This window comes from Bidens hawaiensis, unplaced genomic scaffold, assembly GCF_021521415.1.
Source record: "Bidens hawaiensis isolate Kalapana, Puna unplaced genomic scaffold, B.hawaiensis_p1.1 tig00003378_1, whole genome shotgun sequence".
NCBI classification, from domain to species: domain Eukaryota; kingdom Viridiplantae; phylum Streptophyta; class Magnoliopsida; order Asterales; family Asteraceae; genus Bidens; species Bidens hawaiensis.
The window spans coordinates 232,501-243,690 of NW_027491188.1; the positions used below are offsets into that span (position 1 = coordinate 232,501).

The 11,190-nt window shown below is 32.2% G+C and overlaps 1 protein-coding gene across 3 annotated transcripts; it reads right to left on the minus strand.

Moving 5' to 3' along the window:
* Nucleotides 1–2,721: 2,721 nt before the first annotated feature.
* Nucleotides 2,722–9,207, minus strand: LOC143623316 (uncharacterized). 3 transcript variants are annotated; one of them, XM_077094252.1, is made up of 13 exons: nucleotides 9,143–9,201; nucleotides 8,423–8,560; nucleotides 7,757–7,838; nucleotides 7,375–7,451; nucleotides 7,164–7,279; nucleotides 6,009–6,126; nucleotides 5,646–5,762; nucleotides 5,401–5,492; nucleotides 5,227–5,293; nucleotides 5,036–5,117; nucleotides 4,128–4,219; nucleotides 3,535–3,596; nucleotides 2,722–3,015 (listed from the first exon to the last, which is right to left on the minus strand). In XM_077094252.1, the coding sequence occupies exons 2-13, from the start codon at nucleotides 8,555–8,557 to the stop codon at nucleotides 2,832–2,834; spliced, it is 1,224 nt and encodes a 407-aa protein (XP_076950367.1). In that variant the 5' UTR covers nucleotides 8,558–8,560; nucleotides 9,143–9,201; the 3' UTR covers nucleotides 2,722–2,831. The 3 variants fall into 3 exon arrangements, with proteins under 3 accessions (XP_076950367.1, XP_076950368.1, XP_076950366.1); XM_077094253.1 differs by having other exon boundaries at nucleotides 2,723–3,015; nucleotides 3,535–3,678; nucleotides 8,423–8,544; nucleotides 9,143–9,207; XM_077094251.1 differs by having other exon boundaries at nucleotides 2,723–3,015; nucleotides 3,535–3,678.
* Between the last annotated feature and the right edge of the window lie 1,983 nt (nucleotides 9,208–11,190).

Below are 11,190 nucleotides of genomic sequence, written 5' to 3' on the forward strand. Positions count from 1 at the left end.
CCATTACCCCTTATATTGGATCATAGATATATATTTAGCTTGATATATTTGTCACCTCTAAACTATTACTGGGCTATCTTCATCATATAGCCGTTCTCATCGGCACTTTATACAATCCTATAGGCATAACGACTGTTCTCGTCCACATTTCAAGTATACTATGGTTTATACCTCATATAAATTATATAAATAACACGTAATTTTGATCAATTATAAAGATTAAAGTATATGGAAAATTACCGGGTGTCACACAATCAGTATACCTTTTCTTGTTTGTCAAGGACTTGTATAACAGTTTGTCCTAAAAGGTCGTAAACCTCCCGTTCAAACATAGCGAGAGTCACAGTCCCCGTGCAATCCTGGACTCTTATGGGGATCTTGTATCTAATAAAATAACACTTGTAATAACATTAAATAATAAAGCATACTGATCTTATGAAATGATATATACCACCTAGGAAATGAATATGAAAGTTGCACCGTAGATAAGTAGGAAAATATTTAAAACATAGAAATAGCATATGATACCGTAGTTTAAGTGCATTTGTCATTGACACGGTGTACTCCTTCTTGACATCAAAATCAGCTAGATCTTCTCTCTTTTGAATTGTGACTAAATTAGTTTATACTCCGTTTTTACATAAATCATATCCAAAATAATACCATGATTCTTTAATGCATACAACTTTGATCTTACCACCAACAATAAGGGATATCTCCTATATCATTAATGGTATGTTAATAAACGTGTTTAGTTGAATATAAAAACTTCAAAATAACAAACGTACCTTTCTTATTTCATTAATTTCACGAATGTTGACGAAATCAATTTCATTAAGAAATTTTCTTCAAGTGACGAGACCATAGACATACCAACGAACTGATGAGAGGATGTTGCTTCACAAATACTTTCTCCATAAATCTGGCGTGAATAAATATTATCGCTTATGTTGATTAACTAACTTTTAAAAGAAAAGTATAAGCAAGACATTCATAAATGAAATTTCATATAGTAATTCATCATTTTAGACTTGTAGTTGAATAATAGCGTACCTCTTCTTAATTAGATATAACAATTTCATCAATAGGTGAATATATAAACAACCGTTACAAATGGTAAGCATTAGAAACACTCCTATCCTATGCGCAATAAACACAAATTCGTTTATTGTATGAAGCATATTGAAATAATCAAAATAAATCTATAGATTTCTAATATACACTCAAATAAAAATAAAACGATAGATATCAAATTGAATATTATAAGTTTTTAATAATCAATGCTTGTAATGGGCTTTCATAAGAAAACTTTTATGAAAGATAAAAATATGAAAAGGTAGAAAGTAGACTGCCATAACAAAAACTTTATTGTTATTGTTAAGTAAACCATATTGTTGTAATCAAAGAATTATGTAATCACAAAATACTGCTAAGATTCAAAGCACTATTGTAATAAAATAAAAAGAAGAAATGCATCTGTGAACAATAATACACCACTGTAATCACACTAATCAAGATGACCGAGTACCTTGTATCCTTTGTATAGAAACTGTTTATCCAAAAATCAAGTACTCACATCAGGTTTAGAGTTAAAATGCATCATATTTGGAACTGCATATAGCATGTAACATAAACATATAAAAATCGAATCCCTAATTCACAAAATAGTTGAATTTAATGAAACTTCAAAAGATATAAAAAAATTAATAGAAAGAGAGGTAACCGGGTGGGAGAAAATAATTGTTGGTGACTCCGCCCTAAGTTTTGATGAGGGGTGGCGTTGAGAGGATTAAGATATACAGATGGATTAGGGTTTGATTTCGTTGAAAAGTCATCGACGGTGAGGAAGCTGTGGTTTGACGGCGATGGTGATGAAATTGGAATTTTCGGCCGCCCGTGATTTTGGATTTTGAGAATGAGGTTTGAGGGATCTGAAACTTTACAAAGGTTTTTCTGAAGAGAAGATATAGATTGGCACATGAGAGGTTTGGGAATGACGGTGGTTGTAGATTATGGTTATGAAAGGAGTGTGGTGGGAGGCGGGATTTTGAGAAGAAGAGGAGCCTAATTAGAGAACACGTGGCATAACGAAAGTTTTATTTATTAAATAGTATAGATATAGAAAAAATAAAACTCACTTTACGAACTAATAATTTTATATCAGAACAATAATAAAAAATAATATGTATTTCTGAAAGAACTTCGTTTTCAACAAAATTTATATCAAAATGTTCGTAAAAATAATTTAAATATGACTATGTTTTTATATTGTTTTTTTAAGTTAGATAATTTAAGTTATTATACAAAAATCATATTGTATATTGAATTAATTGATAACAAGAAGAAAAGGAAAAAGAAAATAAATATGGGCCAATGTTTTGGTGACATTTGGCAGCGAATTAGATTGCAACCCAGGTTGCTAGGACGAGCAGTTCGTGAGGCAGGTTGATGAAATTATGAGGTTTCTTTATTTTCTTTGAAGCCACCTGGCGACCCAAACCCCTAGTAGTTTGAGAATGAGAGTGGTCTAATACCAATAAGGAATTGCAATAAAGCAAACGCTAAATAATCAATTTTAACAATTATAACAAAGTATGAGCAAAGTAGGTGACTATTGTAAGAATATTACAATAGTCTTAAGAAATAGAACTATAAACTGTATATTAAACATGAGAATTAAATAGAAATATTAAGTTAAACACAATGAACCCATTTACATCAAGACCATATGTTCAAATGAAATTACACAAAGTGGGGTTTTAATGAAACAAGTACTGTGGGATGCAAAACTAACCTAATCTTAATTACATACCAAATGTAACTAAATTATATCACATGATATTGAAATTTGAAAACTTACTCCTAACCCTAAAGTTTCCAATATATTCCCAACTTGTGTAAAATGCCTGAAATAATACACCAAAATAATATCTCCGCAAATATAACATAAAGCAGGATTCCCACTCTTGTTGAATGCCAAACACCAATGAAAATGTGTTTTTTAATCCAATATATCTGCATCCATTCCAAAACATCATTTTTTATTTCTTTTTGTTTTCAATTCTTCAATTTTTATCATATAATTAGTGTGTTATGATGATTACAAACAAAGAAAGATAACTATTTGAATAAAATGATTTAAGATGTAAGCAATAAAAATCGTTTTTTGCCTTTAACCTTCTACAGGTCACGTGCCCAGCATTAGATGCGATTTACCTGATCTCATTGATTAGGTGAGTGGTGGGAGTTCAAACTTTTTTTCAACCCAAAAACTTTAAGCGCAAGCAATAAACCAAAGATATCAAAACCGAAAACCAAACGATTCTCAAAAGCTAAAAAAAATAAATTTTCGGTTTTTGGTTTGGTTTTAATCCAAAACCAACCCAAACTGACCCATGCACACCATAGCTTCTATTTGACACCACACCCTTTTGTTAAGTTAGCACGTTTAATCCATTTAAGAATAAATACATCCGATTCACAAATAAATGAGTCAAGATTATCACATCTAGAATTACTGAGTGTGAAACTTACGAGTGTATTATGAGGATCATCATAGTACCAGCCATTAATAAATCCTGCAAAGATGCCTTCGGCTGCCATAACGTATACAAGCATCGCATTCATTCCGATCCATTCCAATGGCATAAACAGATATCTCAATTTCCAAATATCGACCTAAAAGCCAACTCAGATCTTTTATTTTAGAATCCTAAAATGAATCAAATAAATAATATACTGAATTTTAATTTAAAGATCCAAACCAGGCATTTTGACATTGTTATAATTAGTTACAAAATGTTTCTAGTGTTACATATTTTTACATAGTTCAAACATAATTATCAATGTTAGGCTTTCACCTTAAAAGTCATAATCCAAATTTTCAAAATTTATTATGTCAATTATATATGTTTTGAGCTTATATTACTTCTTGACTTGTAGTCTTTTATGTAGTTCTTTAGCTATATTGATAATCCTCCACAAATATCATAGAGTTAAGTTATGTTTTCATCACTGTGGTTTGACCATTTTAATTAGTTCAACCCAAAACCGAAACCTTTAACCATTTGAGTCACTATGGGGATTGGAGTAGGATACGAAGTGCACAAATTTAATCAATATATTACCATCATGTAGAAGAATGAGAAGACCAATGCTGCAGCCCCTGATGTCACACACACATAACTGAAAGTGTATAACTGTTTATTTAGAGGAATCACTGCATAAAAAATTAAATGTGGAGTGAGACACTTCATAAAGATCATGGCATATATAAGAGGTGGCAAGATGGGTAGGCTTGTAAATGAAAAGAACGTTCAGTTAACCGCGAGGGCACTATGTTCGTTTATTTTGTAGACAAACGAACATGAACACTTTGTTTTTTGTTTGGTTAAACGAACAAACACGAACACATGTCTTGTTCGTTCATTTATGTCCGTTCAGCACACTCATTCATTTACGCTAATTTATGTTCCTTTTTTTAAGTTTGTTTATATATTCATTTGAAATTTATAGGCCCACGATAACCTAGTCTAGTTTTATTAATTTTTAGGCCCAACTGATTGATGTTCGTATCTACTTTTATTTGATGCTCACTCGGTTATGTGTGTTAACCTATGTTTAGTTATGTTCGTTCATGAACCATTCATTTATCCCCTTAACAAACTAACATAAACAAACATGAACACACTCATTTTCTTAACAAACGAACACGAACAAGAAAACTCCGTTCGTTTAATTGCTTGTTCCATTAAAGTTAAGTGAGCGAATACAAACTCCTTTACAAGCCTAAAATTTTGTGGGTCCGGGGAGTTGGCAGTCAATGCCAGCTGGGTTATTTGATCATAAACAAATTCTTTTTACAAATATAATTAGTAGAAACTGTATTTTTACAGGTTTACCAACTTTTCTGCATAAATAACTTGGTGCGTTATATGAATTTAAATGCATTCACAACCCTTTTGGCCCCTTTCTTTTCTATTTAACCCGTTTAGACAGAAACATGACCCGATTTACAAGTAAAATGGATACCAACCATCTGTGAAATGAAGCACGAGTCCAAAAACAAGAAGTCCAACACCCATCAAAATCCAATGTGTCAGCCTAGATAAGTGGTCCTGAAATGTTTGACCTGGAAAGTCAAAAAGTCTGAAGTTGGAGTTTGACCTTGAAAGTCAAACTGTACCTCTTTCTTGGTTACTTTTAATTATGAAGAAAAGAACCAACCTTCATCTGTATGAGTACATGCCCAAAATGAACTCCAATAATTGTAGATAGAATAGCAGAAAGAGAGCTGTTACAAATTAACAATATGAGCGGGAAACAATTTAATTATAAAATAAAAGAAAATTTTCCTCTAAATTGTTAAAAAAATCTATAATCTCCACCAACAAAGCAGACCTTAAAATTCCTTCAGGTTCAAAAGGTGCCCAACACCAAGATGGAGCATCCTTCTTGAAAGGACCCTCATAAGGGGATCTCTTTGTGCAAGCCTGCATTTTAATTTATCACAAAACGTCTAACAAATTAAAATAAGTAAAGTAAATGTCACCCAAATCTAATGTTAATGCATATTTTTTTTTAATCATTAGCTAAAGGAATGTAAAAAAATATATAAAAAGATATGAACTTGACTTTGCAGTGACCTTAGATCTCTTCCAAGCAGGATGAGGATACATATGATTAATTCCAAGCACTTGTCTATCTATATAACCCACTGCGTTACACGGAGGATCAAGTTTTCCTCTCACATCACAAGCTACCTGAGAATAAGTCACCAAGACGGGTTCGGTAAGGTTAATAACGTGTCACTTTTAACAGATAGCATAAGATTACAATAAGCCCATTTGACCTGTTCTTTTATAGGTAATTTGTTATTTAGAAAACTTGAACCATTCAGGATATAAAATAACCCAAATCGAACCCTTTTAACTAAATTATTTAAAATTGCCCTTTTTAAAGTGCAAGAAACTAAACATCTTTTTCCAGGGATGTGGAGTAATACATACAGTTAAGATCTTTCCATAATCAGGGCTGTCTGTATTGTGAACTGTGAAATGCCAAGTGGGGACATAAGTTCCATAAATAACTGCTAGGTAGACTATGAGAACGCAAGCACCCAGCAGCCTGCATTTTTACATTTAAACATAGTTGTCATTCTACCAATTGAATGATAAATCAGCAAGATTAAAGGTGAAAAATGGGCAAGCCACAACCGACAACTTTTTTGGTATGTGTTAGTTGGTAGGGTAATGGGTTGACCCAAAACACTTTTTCTCCAAAAAATAATTGACTATGAATGATTATTGTATCAAATTGATTACAGAATTTACATTGTTTCAATAAAATAATTTGTTTGTTTATAAACTAGTTTTAGGAGGTATTACTGAGTAAAACTGCACATTGTACATTGGGTCAGTTCTAGCTCTTTTTCCAAAGCTCAAGCTCGCCTCGTGAGTAGTTTTTCAAGCTCAAGCTCAGTTCTTTATTATTTATTCATAATTTGTAATTATATGTAACTTATATATAAAAATTGACTCCAGTTTTTATTTTGTTCCCCTTGCAAAATAATTTATTTCTATGCACATTATATGACATAATATATATTATATAGTTATTTTTAACATAACTTAGGTATGATAATAATCATCATACAAATATAAATTTACTATATTAAATAAAATACATATAAATAATAAACTAGTACATATAAATAATAAACTAGTTTAGACTTGCGAGCCAGCTCGAGCTTTCAATAAGAGAAGCTTCGACTCGAGCAGCTCATTTATTGAATAAGCTTACATTTAGACATGAGCGCTAGGGCTCGAGCTCGTTTTAGCTCAGCTAGATTCAAGAATCAAGACTTTAGCAAACCGGCTCTAGCTCGATAAGCAAAGCTTAGGCCCGGGCTCGATAAACAAACAAGCACACACACACACACACACACATATATATATATATATAAAAGCTCGAGCTCGTTTTAGCTCGGCTCGATTCAAGATTTTCTCGAGCCGATGTTGACTGGCTCACGAGCAACTTGGCTTGTTACACCCCCTATTTTCACCATTTTAATTTTAGCTAATACTTATTACTTCGCTCATCTGACTCTTTAGAAATAGCTAAACACAAACAGAACTATTTAACGAGTCAAAACTGGCAAATACCAGTGCCAAAAGTACAACTTGTATATAGAGAACCATGCAGGTGGTAATTCCTTGGCTTGTGCACCTTGAGTTGCAATTTCCAGCATTCCAACAATGAAATATACAAGGGCAATTCTCTAGAATATAAAACCATATTTTAAATCCTACTTAAAAATCAAAAATGCCATTTATCATTGTAACAAGTCTTAGAAAACGCTTTAACTATAATTACCTGGAGAATTCCACACCACCTAATATATTTCATGTCAACACCATATGATAGTTTGTCAGGAGCATGTGAATAACCACCTTATGACAACAAATGAACACTAAAAAGCATAAGAAAAATTTATCTTTTAAATGGAGAAGTAAAGAATTTAAGAACAAAAGCATAGAACAAATAAGATATTGTTTATATCACAAAGTTTGTGAGAATAATTTGGAGAAAGTAAACTGACCCATCACCCCCACATTAATAAAAGATAATTTATGAATTATATGTACACATCACACCCATTTGAGATATAATTTATCACTCTAGCATAGTAAAACTGATTTTGTAAACTTAAAAAATGTAGCTCCAAGATATGAATCATATGATATCTAGAACTGACCTTGTAACAATAGACCCCAAAATATGAGCTTGAGAGTCCTCAGTATGACTTTTTTAGTAGCAACGATTCTATCTGGTATTCGCTGCAACCAGAATCAAATGTATAAACACATATACACAACATATCCACACACACACACCCATATACATATGGAATTGTGGATAATGGATTCATTGTTATTAGAACTTGTATAGTGCATAAAAGATAATTAAAAGTAGTGGGAGGGAGAAACATGGGTGGTTACATAACTGGCCTGTGTATCACACTTAACGCAAAAGCTACCACTGCGCGAATCTGATTTGAACTGCTTTCTACGGGTATATATATATATATATATATATATATATCGGGATACTTAAGTTGCTTGTAAGTTTCCTCATTTCTTATATATATATATATATCGAGATACTTATATATATATATCCAGTAGCATAATCACCATGGATTTACACTTAATATTCACTCAAATTCGCTTGTAAGTTTCCTCATTTCTTCATAAACATCATTGTGCGCAAAATCAAGTGTGATGATTATGTTAATGGGATTGCCCTTGGTAAAGAAAGTAAAAGTTAGGAGTGGCATTAGTCAAATGGATTATTAAAATCCAATATTCCTATATATAACTAAAAACTGAATGCTAAGAAGCTAGGCTTAGGTAGTTCTTACCTTGAGAGCAAGAGCAATAGCGATGCCCACAATGAACAAAAAGAAGGGCATGACAAAATCAGCAAGGTTGCAACCGTTCCAAGGCGCGTGCCCAATCACAGGCCATTCTCCTCCAGCATCATCTACCAAAATCATCAACTATATTGCTTTTATAATCATGCTGACAGCATTTAATATGAAACAATTTTAGAGCACAAACTCACAGAGTAAGACAACTAAATCATGAAAACAGAGATAATAAGTACTAGTAGTACATCATATTATGAGCTTTTCAAGGGAGAATACCATAAAACAGGTTCATAAAATGTGGATGTGTCCTAAATTGAAACAAAAACTGATGGTTTTGTTTTATGTTTTTGTAAAAACCGAAATTTGAAGTAAACTGTAAGAGTTTAACCCATATATTTTATCCAAAATGTATTACAATCAATTAACTAACAAAAACCAAAACCGAAAGGTTTTAGCCGAAAACCATCATCCTAGCACCGTCGTTGACCAAAGACTCGTCGTCTTCTAGGACTCTATATCCCCTTTTATATAATAACTGGATTCACAAACAAAGTGTAATACGATCAATTCTATGCATACATAATAATAATAATAATAATGAAGAGAGAATCAATTCAATTGTCACTAAACTAAACAATAGTCCCATACCGATAAGAAAACAGAATATAGTTGAGCATAAACTAATAAAAATAAAAGAGAATAGGTAGGCACCGCGACAGTAAGGCCTCTGAAGACGTCAACGGAAGCAACACGGTTCTTCTTCTTACTCTTATTCTTCCTTGCAGTAGCAGTAGCACTAGCACCAGTGTTGTCTGACACCTGCTGAGGAGCTGCGATGTTGATACGCTCCTCGTTAACTTTGATGATTTCACCCATTACACTTTTGTATTGTATGTAAGCTCACAAGCAAAGAAACAAATAATAATCTGCTTCACTTCCACTTACCTATCCTCAGATAATAATAATAATAATAATAATAATATTCTGGCAGGCATATAGATGCTCTCCTGTTCAGATTCTTAGAATGTAACCATTATTGATTACTCAATGTGACTATTAATTATTAAATACTTTATTTATCTATTTATATCTATGCTATATTATTAAGTGGCATGCATGGTAATTTCACAATTAGAGATAAAATTCATAATTGAACAGAAAAAGTAATTTGGCAATCCCTCGATTCATTCTTAAAACGCTCGATGCAAGTTTCTAATGCAAGGAATTAAGGACAAAATGGGAATATCAATATACTATATTGAATTTATAGACGAATGAAGGTTTAGGGTTGATTTTGCTATTATTGAAAAACATCAAATGCTACATTGAATGCCCGATGATTCATATACACAATGCAACCGATGATTTATAGACAAAATGCAACTGTTCAAAGACAATGGAAGGTTTAGGGCTCCTATTGAATGCCATATTGATTCGTGATTCAATGATTTTCATTTTCAATCCATCTGTTTCAATTAATTATTCCTTCAATTTAGTCTCTCCAGTTCCCATTCATTCCCTTCAATTGCAATACAACATCAAAACCCATTAATTATTGTGCAATCTCGGTTTTTCTTCTATGGCATAAGTATGGCCTATGTTTGCCCTCACAATTCCTCATCGCCTCTTAGTCCCTGCAATGGAGGTAAGTGTTCCTGATGATGTATTTTTCTTTTCATATGTTTGTATGTACAAATTCTCTGTTGCTACTGTCAGGCAATATGTTCTCCGGCTCCCGACGGACGTATCAACAAAAGCAATTGGTTTTTGTATTTTTATGATTTGTTAGTCATAACCTAAAATATCTATTTGTATGTGCTCTAATTTCCTATAGAATATCGTTTCTTGTAAACAGATGCTTTTGTTGCAATTAAACTTGGGATTTTTGTTTTTAGAGTTGGATTTTCAATTCAAAAATACCCGATCATTTATTGTTCACTTTGTGACATTCGTCAATTTCGGGTCTTGTTTGTATTCGTTTTTGTATTTGTTTATTATGTAAACCGACCCGATTTGTAAACCGAAGCTTATGTTATAATCAAAATGATGGATTTATGTTACAATATTGTTTCACACTTGTTGGGTCTTGAAAACATCCTATTTTTATTTTTATTTATTTATTTATTATTTATTTATTTATTTATTTTTTTTTGTTGTTTTGTGTTTTTGTCTTGATCCATTTTCCATGAAAACTCTTGTGTCTCACACCCATATTTGACCACCAACATTACCCTATATATACATCACCTTTCCTCTTCATTTTCCCTTGCTACAACTCCCAAAAAAAAAACTCTCTCAAACATCAAAGATTCAAGGTTATCTTCTTAAGTGTTCTTGAAGGTTTTTAGTCTTTCATCTTAATTAGTTTATTTAGTCTTATTAATACTTGTTTATGGTTGTGCAACATATATATAATATACATCCCTTGTTTACCTTTGGTAGTTACTTCTCCGATTCCGGTCGGTGAGGTTTCGGACCTCATAAGGCAAGGCTTCATGGAGGACTTCGTGTCCTTGATATATGTACATCTGTATAACTTGTTCATGCATATTAATCTTGCTTATTTTAGTTTGTTGGTCATGTTTACAAGTTCCATGGTTATGGGTTTTTAAGAGTCTATGCTTCGGTTTAACCGTAAATAGCTCTAAACCGTAAACCGAACTTTGTTACTAGTTTTGTTAAATAATTGTTTAAACATACTTATTGTTAGATCTAAGTTTCTAAAATCATTTTTACAAATTCTATGGTTATGGGTTTGT